The sequence below is a fragment of the Ailuropoda melanoleuca genome, chromosome 19 (genome assembly GCF_002007445.2).
Source record: "Ailuropoda melanoleuca isolate Jingjing chromosome 19, ASM200744v2, whole genome shotgun sequence".
In the NCBI taxonomy this organism is placed as follows: Eukaryota; Metazoa; Chordata; class Mammalia; order Carnivora; family Ursidae; genus Ailuropoda; species Ailuropoda melanoleuca.
Window position 1 is genome coordinate 17,756,100 of NC_048236.1, and position 13,934 is coordinate 17,770,033.

At 35.8% G+C, this 13,934-nt stretch overlaps 1 protein-coding gene across 1 annotated transcript in view; it reads right to left on the minus strand.

The window, feature by feature from the left end:
• EYS (eyes shut homolog) overlaps positions 1-13,934 on the minus strand; it is a 1,484,071-nt gene that overhangs the window by 473,064 nt on the left and 997,073 nt on the right. The window contains 1 exon segment of the mRNA XM_034648271.1: positions 10,932-11,025. Coding sequence (XP_034504162.1) covers positions 10,932-11,025 — 94 coding nt within the window.

Below are 13,934 nucleotides of genomic sequence, written 5' to 3' on the forward strand. Positions count from 1 at the left end.
AGTCACTCTCCTGCTTGTTCCACCAGGGTCTATGTACAGGAAACTGACCCATCTGATTACATCAACAGGGCTTCTATGCTCTCTGGCTTTTGGTTTCTTTGGCCCAATGAGGAACCCTAGCCAGTGTTGGGAGGGAAGCAGGAAACTGAGGTTAGGGCAATATTTATCCCTGGCTGAGGTCATGTCAAGCTGGCTGAATCCCTTGATGGAAGCCACTGCTCCTCCATATCTTCTCCTTCCCTTGTTTCTTTGGGTCTAGGGGTGATAACAGCTTGTCAGCTGCTTGCTGGGGTTTCTCTACTATCCTGTGGTTTGACCACACTCCATTCACCCCTGCATTATTGCCACTTAGTAAATAAATCCTGCTTAAGTTGTTCTAACATGTGCTGTTTTAAGTGTTTGGACCCTGACTGAGACACCTGTCAATACACTGCCTTTGAGGAAATGACCTTGCAGAATTGACTGAAGATATGAAAATGTATGAAATTACATATTACAGAGTAAAAGGAAACAGAGCTAAGGACAAAGTTTTGGAGACTATCAGCTTTAAAGGAAAGTTGATGTAAATGATGACTTGACCAAGACAGAAAAGAAAGAATATAAAAGCGAGAGTAAAACTTGGAAAGGATTACATGGAAAATCAAGCATAAAGTGTTTGGAAGAGAAAGGAAAGTAAAATGCAATGGAGAGACAGAAGGAACTGAGGTTTGAAACACATTCACTTATTTTTAGCATTTAAGCCATCACTGTTGACCATGATGACAGCAACTTCAGTAGAGGTGGTAAAGCAAAAACCAGCCAGTCATGGACTGTGTTGTGAGTAGGAGGTGTAGAAGTTAAGAGGGAAAAAATGAGACCTACTCTTAAAAAAACCCTAAAACTTAGGGGAAAAAAATTTCTGAAATGATTAGATGTTCAAATTCTCACTAGAAACTTCCTCAACTGAAATGATGTTTTTCCAGTCTATTGTTATCATCTTTTTTTTCTCCCACTATCCAGTTTTCTCTTTGTAATTTATTTTTAATTAATATTTCTACTAAACAGATAAGAAAAATTTCATGTACATATGAGTTACTGGTAGCAAAATGTTTAGTGATGGGGATTAATGTTCCACCATATTCCTTTTATCTTTTAAAAATTATTTATGACATATTGATTTGTTTCTAATTGAATTCAATAAACATAACCATTTATGTAGTAAAGACGAGTTACTGCTGTTTTAATACAACTGTTTCACCTCAAAGAACATTGTCAATCTATTGTAAGAATTAATTCAATTATACCACTTTAATAGCCACGTGTGTGGGGTAAAAAGTTTACATGTTTGTGTACATATAGGGGTGTGTGTGTGTGTGTGTGTAAAATGTCCTAATGTACAGAAAACAGCAAGTAGGTCACTCTGTTGTATGTTTGTCCATTATACAAATTATCAAGAGAAAGTTTATACTTTCTGACTTCATTTCTAAGTATCTAGACTACCACCATGCTATGGCCTGAATGTTTGTTCCCCCAAAATTCACATGTGGAAATGCTAGCCCCCAAGGTGGATGGTATTAGGAGCAAGGGCCCTGGAGAGGTGATTAGGACATGAGGGTGGAGCCCTTATGAATGGGATTAGTACCCTTACAAAAAAGGCCCAACAGAGCTCCCTAGCCCTTTCCATCATGTGATGACACAGTTAAAAGAGAGCTAGCCTGAACCAAGAAGTTCTCACTAACCAAACACCAAATCTGCCAGGTCCATGATCCTGAACTTCTTACCCACCAGAACTATGAGAAACAAATGTCTGTTGTTCATAAGCTACATGGTCTGTGGTAGTTTTTTATAGAGGCCTGAATGGACTATGACAGGATTTTTACAGAAGAAACTGGCATTTGAATCAGTACACTCATAAAGAAGACCTACCCCTACCAACATAGCTGACATCATCCAGTCCGTTGAGGGCCCTAATAGAACAAAAAGACAGAGGAAGGGGGAATTCTCCTTCTTCTTGAGCTGGCACATCCATCTTCTCCTCCTCTCAGATATTGGACCTTCAGGTTCTCAGGTCTTCAGACTCCTGGACTTACACCAGCAGCCTGCCATTTCTCAGGCCGTGGGACTCGAACTGAATTATACCATTGGCTTTCCTGGGTCTCCAGCTTGCAGACAACAGGATCATGCATATTTTATCATTCATAATGGCTTGAGCCAATTTCCATGATATTTCTCCTTTTAGATATCATATATACGTACATGTACATAAGATGTCTAAGAATATCTACGTATATGATATGTATGCGTGTGTGTCTGTGTGTGTGTGTGTGTGTGTATCTCCTGCTGCTTCTGCTTCTCTGGAGAATCTCATGCATACCACGTAGCAAGAAAAGCTCACTAGCCTCCCAGATAAACAGAAATTTCTGTTTTATATATTCCTATGTGTAACTATAAAGGGTACTGATTCAATAATGGATATTCCTTTAATTTTTATCATATCAAAATTTGAGAATCACTTAATATAAACAGCATAGTACAAAAATACTTCCCTAGGTATCATGAATGTAATCTTTATACTCTTAATCTAAAGGTTTACATACATATAGAATTGTAAATTATACTTACTGATATGTTAAATCCACTCAGTTTTCACAAAAGATTTGGTTTTACAATTTTCCACTACATATTTCATTTGTCCTTCATAAATTTGAGATATATGTGATTTAAATCTTTCATGGTAGTCAAACACAAACAATTCAAAAGTGAAAATCAACTCATGTTTAAATATGTTTGCTTCTAGGACCTTTCTCTTAAGACTGATTTCAGGCATAGGGCTAAGCACGTCCAATTCATTGGACACTTTGGTTCAACCCAGTAGGGGCTCACAATGAATGGCTGTGTGAAAACCACTTATGCTGAGGAGCTAGTGCTTGATATTTCATTTAAGGGGCTCCTGTGGATTTGGCTTCAATTTCCTTCCATCCCTACCAGTTCTCTTTCCATTGCTAAGGTGCAAAGGAAAAAAAGACAAAAGAAGCAGAAGAAAAGGGAAACCCGCTTAACCATACTGAGTAGTTGCTGAGGTTCATCTGTCCTGTGGCCAAGTTATTAAGGAGGCTGTATGATGCTCATCTACAGAGAGCACACACACACATCAACAGCAGTAGTAGAAGTTAGATTTGCCATTTTGAACCACCAAGCATGAAGGACTGAAAGGGAGCTAGGGGACATAACCTCCCATTTATGAGCTTAACAATAAATGTTGCCTTTGATGCATATGCCCAATAGGGCCAAGGAGATCAAGATAATGAGAACTATGCAAATAGCTGCATCATGATGGGTAAGAAATAAATCTCTCTCTCTCAGCTGAAAATTCCCAATTCTATTTCTCCCTCACTGGATTTCCATAACTTCAGTGTCATATCTTGTCACTTTCACATCATGTCCTTTCTCATATCCTGAAAACACTCAAAATCTATCCTCTTTCAATGAAATCCACTTTTTTCTTTTAGAACTAACTCTTGGTTTTCATTCCTTCAAATTGAAAAACTTTGAAATATCTTTGGCTTGTCTTTTTTCTCATTTCTTTCTATATTGTTTATTCTTTGCCATCTAGGCCTAAATCACACTGAATTTGGACTACATAACTGTTCTCACAATCTTTAGTTTTCTTTCAGACCAATACAACAAAACTTAGTAAATTTAATTTTTAAAACAGGTGAAGAACTATCTCTGCTTCAAATACTCAATGAATATACTTCATTTCCTAGAGAATCAAGTGTCTTAAAGTTCAAATAGCCAGATGTTGCTTTTAAAAGTACAAAATCCAAAATAGGATTCTGTGCCCACTGATTGCCTTGGCTTTATATTCTGGCTTGCATTTTCTAATTTTTCATATATAGATAATACTATACATGCTATAAGCTGTATTTAATGGCATAAAATACAAAAATACCCAAAAAGGCAACTGACATTAAAAACATTTTCAGTATCCTCTCTCTGCTCTAAACAAAACACATCAACTTCTCATGTTGCAAACATGTCCCACATTCTGTCTCTGGGCTTTTGCTCTAGGGGTCCAATTTTTTTTCCAAGAGTTTCCTCTGTATAACTTTCCCTCTTTTACAGAAACAGATTAATATCTCTCACCTCTATTGTTATTTGATCAAAAATCAAAACAAAATATATATTCCAGAAGCATTTCAATATTTTATCTCCTTGACATGCCTGTTGAAGAGACTATATGTTTTCTCTTGATACTCTTTTCTGATTTTTTTCCCTTAAGTAACCGAAGCCCTTATATTCTCCTGGGGCATTTCGCCATCTAAGGTAAAGATTGTATTTCTCAGCCTCTCTTAACTTTAAGTATTCCAATGTGACTAAGTTCTGGCTAATGTGCTGTAAGAAGGAAGGTGAAATACTGGAAGCTGTTCTTTAATGGAGGGGGCATTCTTTTCATTGCTTTTACCCTCTTCTTGTTGGAATCTCGAAGCTAGGATTGCCGGAATTCAACTAGTTATCTGAAAATCGTGAGGTGGAAGCACCATGGTGACGATGGTGGAGCAACAAATTAAGAAGCCTGGATCTAGGGTGATTATGATGATGTCACACCAGCCAGGCACTACCTACATTATTTACAGGTGAAACAAACTTTACTCTTTTTTTAGCCCTGTGGTTTTGTTTGTTTTATATGTCATTCCCAGGTCAATTAATTCTAACTGGTATTGATGTCCTGCCTAGTTGTCCAGCTATGTTATAGAATCTTCTTTGGTAACTAAACTTTGAATCTTTATGCTCTTAAATTTTCCCACTTACTTTCCCTTTATTTATTGAAGTTTCTGTACAACTATTAGCAATATCTTACCAGTTATTTTCAGATACATCTTTCATACTACTCAAGAAGGTTATTCCTAGAAATTGTATTTTTGTTCTGTGGTCAAATAGATCATCTTTGCTAGAATATCTTTTAATTAATTGGAAATAATATATAAAATTATTATTTTGTTGGAGTTTTTGGGTGTATCACTATTAAAATGATTTTTCCATTAATTCCGATGGATTTCAAGTTTATATTTAAGACTTAGAAACTAAATAATAAAAACTATGTTGTATTTATTTTACCATTTATCTCTCTTATTTATTTTCATGTTATTTCACTGTCCTATTTTTTTGTTTTATTTCAATGTCCTTCCACAATGGTAAATGGTAATGGAAGCAGACTTTTTCTTCTTATTCATTTTCAACAGCCCTTTTTTTTTTGGTTTCATTAGCATCTTATCACTGGCTATGATGTTCTGTTTACTTAAAATATGGTCTTAACCATTAAGTATTCTCCCATTCCTATTTCCTATGAGGTTTAATCAAAAGGATGTTAGTGATATATGCATTGTTTTTGTATCTATTTAGATAATCTTGCCTATTATAATTTTCTTTTGGGGAGTACTGGTGGTATAAAACTACCTAATATTTGGATATTCATGATTACCTGTATAAACCTCACTTAAGTGAGATGAAATTTTCAATGTAATTCTGACTATGGTTTTCTTTTTTTTTCTTTTTTTTTTTTTAAAGATTTTATTTATTTATTCAACAGAGATAGAGACAGCCAGCGAGAGAGGGAACACAAGCACGGGGAGTGGGAGAGGAAGAAGCATGCTCATAGCGGAAGAGCCTGATGTGGGGCTTGATCCCACAATGCTGGGATCACGCCCTGAGCCGAAGGCAGACGCTTAACCGCTGTGCCACCCAGGCGCCCCCTGACTATGGTTTTCTAACACTTTACACAGATGTTTACATTTATTTCAAAAGAGATTTTTGCTTACATCATTTCTCCCTAGACAGCAAAGCAATTTAACTGCTTTCCCTACCACCAACCTGACACCCAGACGCAGGACTCATTTCATTTCCTAGTATTTTTAACATTATCTGAGTTTTGGAATCTTAAACATTGATTCAACTATTTTTATATTATGTATATTCATTTTCAGATTATTTTTGTCATTTCCATCCATATTTATAATAACATTTACAGTATATTCTATGTCTAAATGATTCAGCATCAGCACTATTTCTTTGAAATCCTCATTTTTAGTTTATGGGCACACATCTTTGAGCATTTTTAAAAAGTGTTACATGAGTAGTATATTTCTAAAAATTATATTTGTATTTCATTAGTGCATGAATAAAAATTTTTCAGATATTTCTGCCATAGCCCATACCCTATTTTTTTTTTTTTTTAGAGGGATGGGGAGGGACAGAAAGAGATAGAGCCTGACATGGGGCTCAATCTCACAACCCTGAGATCACGACCTGGGCCAAAATCAAGAGCGGATATTTAACCAACTGAACCACCCAAGCACCCCCTACCTTACCTTTTTCAAATCTTGATTTATTTGGTTTTCTTTTGGCACTTAATGTTGGAGTGAAAAATCCTAAGGCAGAAACTATTTTTTTATTTTGGAGGTAACCTCATTTTGTTTTGTTTTGCTTCCTACCTGGGTTTTTATAGCATTCTAAATCTATCCTTTCAATATGAACAATTTTTCTAAGACTCACCTAGTATGGCTCTCTTTTTATTAACTTTGGCAGAATCTGGAAAATTCTTTTGACCTACTTACACAGGTTTTTTTTTCTGTACCAGAAAGTTTCCTTTTAAAGTCTTGATTTTTCAAGAAAAAGGGTCAACATTATTACATTGGTGCCAAGAACATGATTTCTGGAGTCAGACTGTCTTGGTTTAAATTCTAGTTTGACAATTTACAAGTTCTTCAGCATAAGGAAACTTCCATGAACTCTCTCTGCCTCAGTTTTATTATTTTACTTACATATTTACTTACATATTTATTTACTGGGAGAGAGTGTAGGGGGAGGGACAGAGGAAGAGGGAGAGAGAGAACCTGAAGCAAGCTCCATGCCCACGGTGCCCCTTGCCTTAGTTTTATATCTGTAAAGTGATGATAGGAAATGACAGTACAAACATCATGGGATTGTTGTGAAGATAACAAAGCAATCTGCACTATATTAAGGAAAAACCTGGCATGTGGTAACTGCTCAGTAAATGGTAACTGTTATAATCATCTCATAATTTCCTATTCCTTTTTCCTCTTCATTCTGGGGACACTTCTGAAGGTTCTTCTCTACAGATTTGATCTTCTCAAGTCACTAACTTTCTTCAGTAGATTCAATGGGTATTTTACTTAAAATTCTGCAATTTTAGTTTTATTGCCATCCTTTCTGCTCTCACCTAGATTCCTTTTCATCTCAGCTTGTTGACTTTACATCTCATCTTCTTGCCCTTTTAAGACTACTTGTTCTTTCCTTATGACATTATTGTTCTATTTAATAATTTTTTGAATTTGATTTAATATGACATTTTCCTTGGATCCTAAAGTTTTAGAGGTGCTCTTCCCTTTTCAAGATTGTTTGTTTTCTCTTGCTTTTTTTCACAAAATCTATATTATTATTTTAATTCAATATTCATTCCCTAATAAAGAAAACCATACCTATACCCAGTATTTGCTAATCAATAGGATATGGCAATTTCCTTTGGCTCTGACCATTGCCCATGGATATGCTGGTTTGAAAAACAGTCCCTTACCAGAAGGTAGTGTGATTTCTAAAGGAAGTAGCCTAAAACTTAGGATCTAAAAACTGGTCTGATTTTGTGGCTCTACAAAGAATGAGATGGCATCTTTTCTGAATAAAAGGAGGACACAGTAAAAACTACAACGACAGATATGTACTATATATTTTTTTATATATTTTATATATATATTTTTTCCTATCCTTGTCCTTAACAAGTGCTTTAATTTGGAGAACTATCTACCGAGATAGGTTATATCCTTATATTCCACATATATAGATTTACGTGTTGCATAGTTAATGCTAAATCTTTATACTGAATGGAAAATTCAGTACTCTAGTGAGTTCAAAAATCAGTGCCTGTATGGTTATGGGAAAGCTGTCTAGTTTTCAGGTTCAAAGGGAAACTTTTGACCCCGAACCAGTTAAAAGTGAATTATTAGTTAGCTAATGTCATTCAACAAACCACTTCAAAACAGCTAACTTGGCTCACCATTCTACAGGTTGAGAATGTGGACGAGGTTCAGCTAGGCAGTCTTATCTTACACCAAGGTTCATTCAGCCTACCTTAGACGCTACTGCTTTTGGTTAGATTCAAACAATCTAACATGGCCCCAACTGGGACAACTCATTTCTATTCCATGTGTTCTTTCATTGTCTAGTAGGCTAGCCAGTGCTTGTTTACATGATAGGTCACAGGTCACAGGACATTCAAGAGAGCAATGGAAGAGTGTAATACCTCTTGAGGCTTAGGCTTAGAACTGGCACCATGTCATTCCTGCTGTATAATATTGGCAAAAGCAAGTTAGAAGGACCACTGAGATTCAAGGGTGAAAAAACAGATATCACTTCTTGATGGGAGAAGCTGCCAAGTCACATGGCCAAGGGCGTAGATACAGGAAGAGGTTGTAAATTAAGGAAATTTTATAACCAATCTGTCACAGTGGAGAAGCCAAGAAATATTTTCTAATATTTTATTGTGGCAAACAAAATAAATTTGGCAATTTTCTGAGTCCACTTTTGTCATTCCGAAAATTATTTAATTTTTTTTCCTCAAAATTTAAGCCACAGAGTATCGGGGTTATATTTACTTTTTTCTTTATTATCTTGGAAAATTTAATAGAATGGTTTATGTCAGAGATTGATAAACACATGCCATTTAAGATCACAAAAATGCCAATATGAATTTTGTAGAATACTTATTTCTTCCCACGTATGGATGCTTTTTAATAGAAGTCCCAGTTTTTTACAGTAAATTGAAAGCTGGGAAGAGAAGTCCAACAATATATTGATAAAACAGCTAAATATAGTCTAGTTCAAACTTGAGTATATATAATTAGATCACTGTTGGTCTTAATTATCTAGGGCCATATGAAGTGTTCCTGACCTGATGCTAAAATATATTAATTTTGAACTGAGCTCTTGGGCTCTTCCTGGACCTGAACTTAAAATTTCCATGACTACTAGACAACTAGAGAATAATTTCTAGAATCTGGTATAGTCTTACCGTTTTTTACAAGCTTTTTTTGACCAGGCAGTGATCAGAAATTGAGAATAGAAAATCAATGAAAATTTACCAAAGAATGTATTTTAGAATTACAAATTTTTTTTAAAAAGTACATTGGGGTTAGTTATATCTGAGTACTTCTGATTGCCAGTGTGAATTCTGGCAAGTTAATTAACTTCTCTGAGTCCACATTTGACAATGTTGTTCTGAGAATTAATGAGATTTGTGCATGAAGTGCTTAATACAATGTCTAGATCATAGTAGGTATCCACCAAAAATTATTCTAAGTGTTGCCTTGATTGAGACTTCTTGGAGTAAGCACAATTAAACAGTTATAAAATTATGATAATACTTTCCCCTAGCTCTTTTTCTCCATGTTCTCTGTTAGTTGGTTTAAACACTCAGTCAGTTTTGAGTGGGGATAGTTATCCAAGCACGCATATCATTAGAAGTTTTTCAAAATATGTAATGAATAATTAGTAGATAAAGCAAATGGATTCTTAGTTTGTGATGAACAGTTCGCAAAAATATATTCTCTCTGTATCGAAATATTTTAAAATAATGTGTTACAGGCTCTCCAAGTATGTGCGTATTTGCAGCATTGATATTGCATTGTGGGATATGTAGCTCAGAATTTTAACATAAGTAGTAGTACTACTTTTCTTTGTAAAGAGTAGTAGGTAAATACTATCATAATAGTTTTTACTTGCATCATCTCATTTGATTCTCAAATATAAAAACTGTAAAGTAAGCAGAGAGGAAGTTATACTTATTTTTAAGATGAAACAATAGAGGTTTAGGAGTTGTGCACTGCATGACTTTGGGCAACATCGTGAAACTGTCTTTCTGATTCAATCCTGTGCCCCTTTGCTCTACACCACTTTCCTTTTTCCACTTAGAAGCAGCTAAGTTATTACTAGATCTGAAAATATGGGGACAGGCACTGTGTTGCTTTCATCTCTGCATTTTGAGAACCCAGCAAAGAAGAGTCTAATAAAAGAATGTTGAATGAATAATGACAAGAAATTGCATATGTTTGTAGGAATTGCAAATATGCCTAATTTCCAAGGGTTTATATATTAAAAAGAGAATCAAGAGGGAACAAAGAGTTACAAAGAGTTAATAAAACATTAAGATAATCAGCTTGCATTATCTAATTCAGTTTCTAAGTTTACCTCTCCAAATTGTAAATTCATAACACCCAGATACTAAATATTCAACTAATTCACTATTGAATTTTTTTTAAATTAAAATATAATTAAGCTCTAGCTTAGTATTAATATACAGGTAACACTTAAGCAACTGTGTCTTAAGTTTGAGTGAGATGTCAGTGAAATATTCCAGTTGAAAAACACAACAGTAAAGACGGCTTAGGTTAAAAAAAAAAAACAACAAATGAACAAACACAACTCAGTAAGTACTGTTTTGCCAGCCAGCAAAAGTGTAACAAAAATTATATTCCTCAGGGTAGAATTGTCCTCAGTTCAGTGAGTTTACAGTTCCATTATTACAAAGCACTTTTTAAAGAGTGTTACTGAACTGATGCCGATTTAAGATCTTATATGCCAATTTTGGCTTAAAATAAAAAGGCAAGTCAGTTGAGGACAAATCTGATGAAATGTCACAGTGACACTTCACTTACATGGAGGTTAGATTTATGGCACCCTCACTCATCCAGAACACAGCTGTAATCAGATTGGCGAGCCAGGCCTCTGTGCAATCATGTCTGTCAGAGGAGTCACCCGTATCACTGTAGGGCACACGCGCTAGCCTGAAGTTCTTAACCAGGCATTGGGGTGTTCAATAAAACTTCACCAGATTAGACTGAGCACAACAGGCTGACAGCAGCAAAAGAAGTTAAAAGTACTGTAAAGATAAAATGATAGTAAATACTGGCCACCAAGGCTATCGCTACAATTCTTGATGTTTGCAAGAAAACCTTTGCTAACGGGCTGTGTATTCTGTGTAAGAAAGCAAGAGAAAATCAAAATGGTTACACTTTTCATACCTTTAGTATTTGTTTTTCAAAATAATTATTTATAACATGCTCTTGAAGCTGCTAAAAGATGAGGTGCTGTTTTATTTCTGTAGCACATTTAATTTTTGAAGAACCTAACGATATTTAGTCAAATACAGGCTTTTTGTATGCTCCCATGAAATTTATTTATCCTACCTTTTGTTTTTTGAGGGGAAAAGTTGCATGAAATCAACACCACAATGCAACATTCAGTGAGTTCTGAAATACTCTATTATAATGACAGTCGGTGTCATATAAGCGAAATAAAAGATGTCTTCCTCATACATCAAAATCTGATCCTGACATAAAGAGTACCCTTGGGCTCTATGCCTTTTACTCCTGCTCTGTTATCTCTTCATACCAACTTCGGCCACTCCTATTTCTTCATTTTTCTTCCCATCCACGTTTCATACACCATGACTGTTTTCTCTTTCCATCACCCTTGATTGCTGCCTCTCGAACAACTATAATTAAGCCCTATTCTTTTCCTCCTAGCATCCCTACTAGATGTGTGCTTACAGCAAAATAATTTCCAGTGAAATTAGAGACTTTAATGTAAGAAATACAATAAAACCACGATGGCACAGAAAGACTATATGAACATAAACAAAAACATCTTGGAACAAAGAAAGCTTTCTTGAAACTAGTCAATAAACCAGAAGCCAAAAGCAAAGAATTAATAAATTTGATTAAATAAAAACTTTAATTTTCATTTCCAATATATATGACAAAAGGAATCAATATAAACAGACCAATAATCAAATAGAAAAATAACCAAAGGTCAGAACACAGTGAAACAGAAAAAGAAATATGAATATCTTACAAACATGAGAAATGGCTCATTCTTACTCATAATTTAATATTTGCAAACTCTGCCATTTGACTGGAAAGATTTTAAAAAATTGATTAATTTGAAAAACTGATGGTGAGGTCTTAGAGAATCTTGATGTCATATGCTGGTTGTCGGTGAAATTGAACCGGTACCCTCTCTTCGGAATTTAGTTAATTGCCAATATTGAATTTGTAGTTAAAAGTACTTGTACTGGGGCGCCTGGGTGGCATAGCGGTTAAGAGTCTGCCTTCGGCTCAGGGCGTGGTCCCGGTGTTATGGGATCGAGCCCCACATCAGGCTCCTCTGCTGTGAGCCTGCTTCTTCCTCTCCCACTCCCCCTGCTTGTGTTCCCTCTCTCGCTGGCTGTCTCTGTCTCTGTCAAATAAATAAATAAAATCTTTTAAAAAAAAAAAAAGTACTTGTACTTATATACAAATATACAGTGGGTGATTTTTTTTTTTTTTTTTTTTTTTTTTAGAAAGAGAGAGAATGATCGGGGGCAGGGGCAAAGGGGGGGGGCGAGGAGCAGAGCAAGAGGGAGCAAATTTTAAACAGGCTCCACGCCCCGCATGGAGTCTCAGTCTCACCACCCTGAGATCATGACCTGAGCCAAAATCTAGAGTTGGACCCTTAACTGACTGACCCACCCAGGTGCCCCTATAGTGGGTGATATTTTAATTGCAGCATTATTTTTTCCTAGATAAAACTACAACCAACTAACAAATCCATCATCATGGGAATTAAATCTATTATGGAGTATTCATAAAGTGAAATGTTACGTGGCTATTGAAAACATAGAAGTAGATCTCTATATACTGATATGAAAAAGTCTTGGGTAACTTTTATTAAATGATAACATCAAAGAACAGTATATCAATCATGTGTTTTATTTTCTGTATCTTATGATACTTGACATTTAAAAACATTTCTGGCTGGGGAGCGACTGTACCTTCTGAGGCTAGCCAATTTTTTGAAAGAGCAGAAACTCAGCCAGAGCACACATTTGATATACAAACTAACCAGTCAAGAGCAGCCATACTGCCCTATCTGGCCTGTGTACCACAGGGTGGCAATATTTTTCTGCCTTAATCATTCCCAGGGCCAAGTGCCGGGCAACTAGAGATCACCCTTACAGCCCAAACCCCACAAAAATTTGTCAAACTCACCAATCCTAAACAATTTACCCTGTCCTCCCTGGCCTTCCTTGGGAGAATTTCTTTAAAGGCAGTGGTCTAAGTGTTTCCCCACTTCTACTTTCTGCTTCCTGACCAAAACCTGGTGTTCTCCTTGTGACCTGGGTGAGGAGCCATACCTCTCATTTCTAGGGAACTCTGGGTAACATTAAACTTTTCTTTCAATGGCAGTGACCTCTCTGTGTAATTACTTAAGTCACCTTTATAAATTAAGACCCAGCACAACATTTATAGTATGCTCTCAATTATGGAAAAATGGGTATATGTATGAATGGACAGCTGGACAGCTTCAGGAAGGGTATATGAGAAAGAATTCTGGAGAATGGGAATAGAAAACTGGGGTGGGAAAAAGAATCACTCTCACTATGTGATCTTTTCGACAATTCAAATTTTTTTAATATGTATTGCTTTCATAATGGTAAAAGAACAATATAAAGAAGACTCTGACTACTATGTGGGGAACACACTGGAGAAGGTGGAATAGAAGAATGAGATCAGTTAGGAAAATTATCAGTGCTCCCAGTAGTGATGATGGTATGGAAGATAAAGAAGAAAATGATCAGTAGGGAAATGGATAGCTTAGAAGTATACATTAGTATCGAATACACAGCACTTGATAGAATTTTGGTGACAAGGAAGAAAGGAACTGAGACTTGCTTGAGTGTTCTAATCCAAGCAACTGAATAAATTGGAGTGCTACTTACAAAAATGGGAAAAATGTGAGGAGGCAGTGTTACAGGAGGTGCTTAGACAATCCTACTTTAAGGCTGAGGAATTTGTATTTGGAGATGCACCAGGCTTTAATTCTTTCTCTTGGGAAAAGAATGA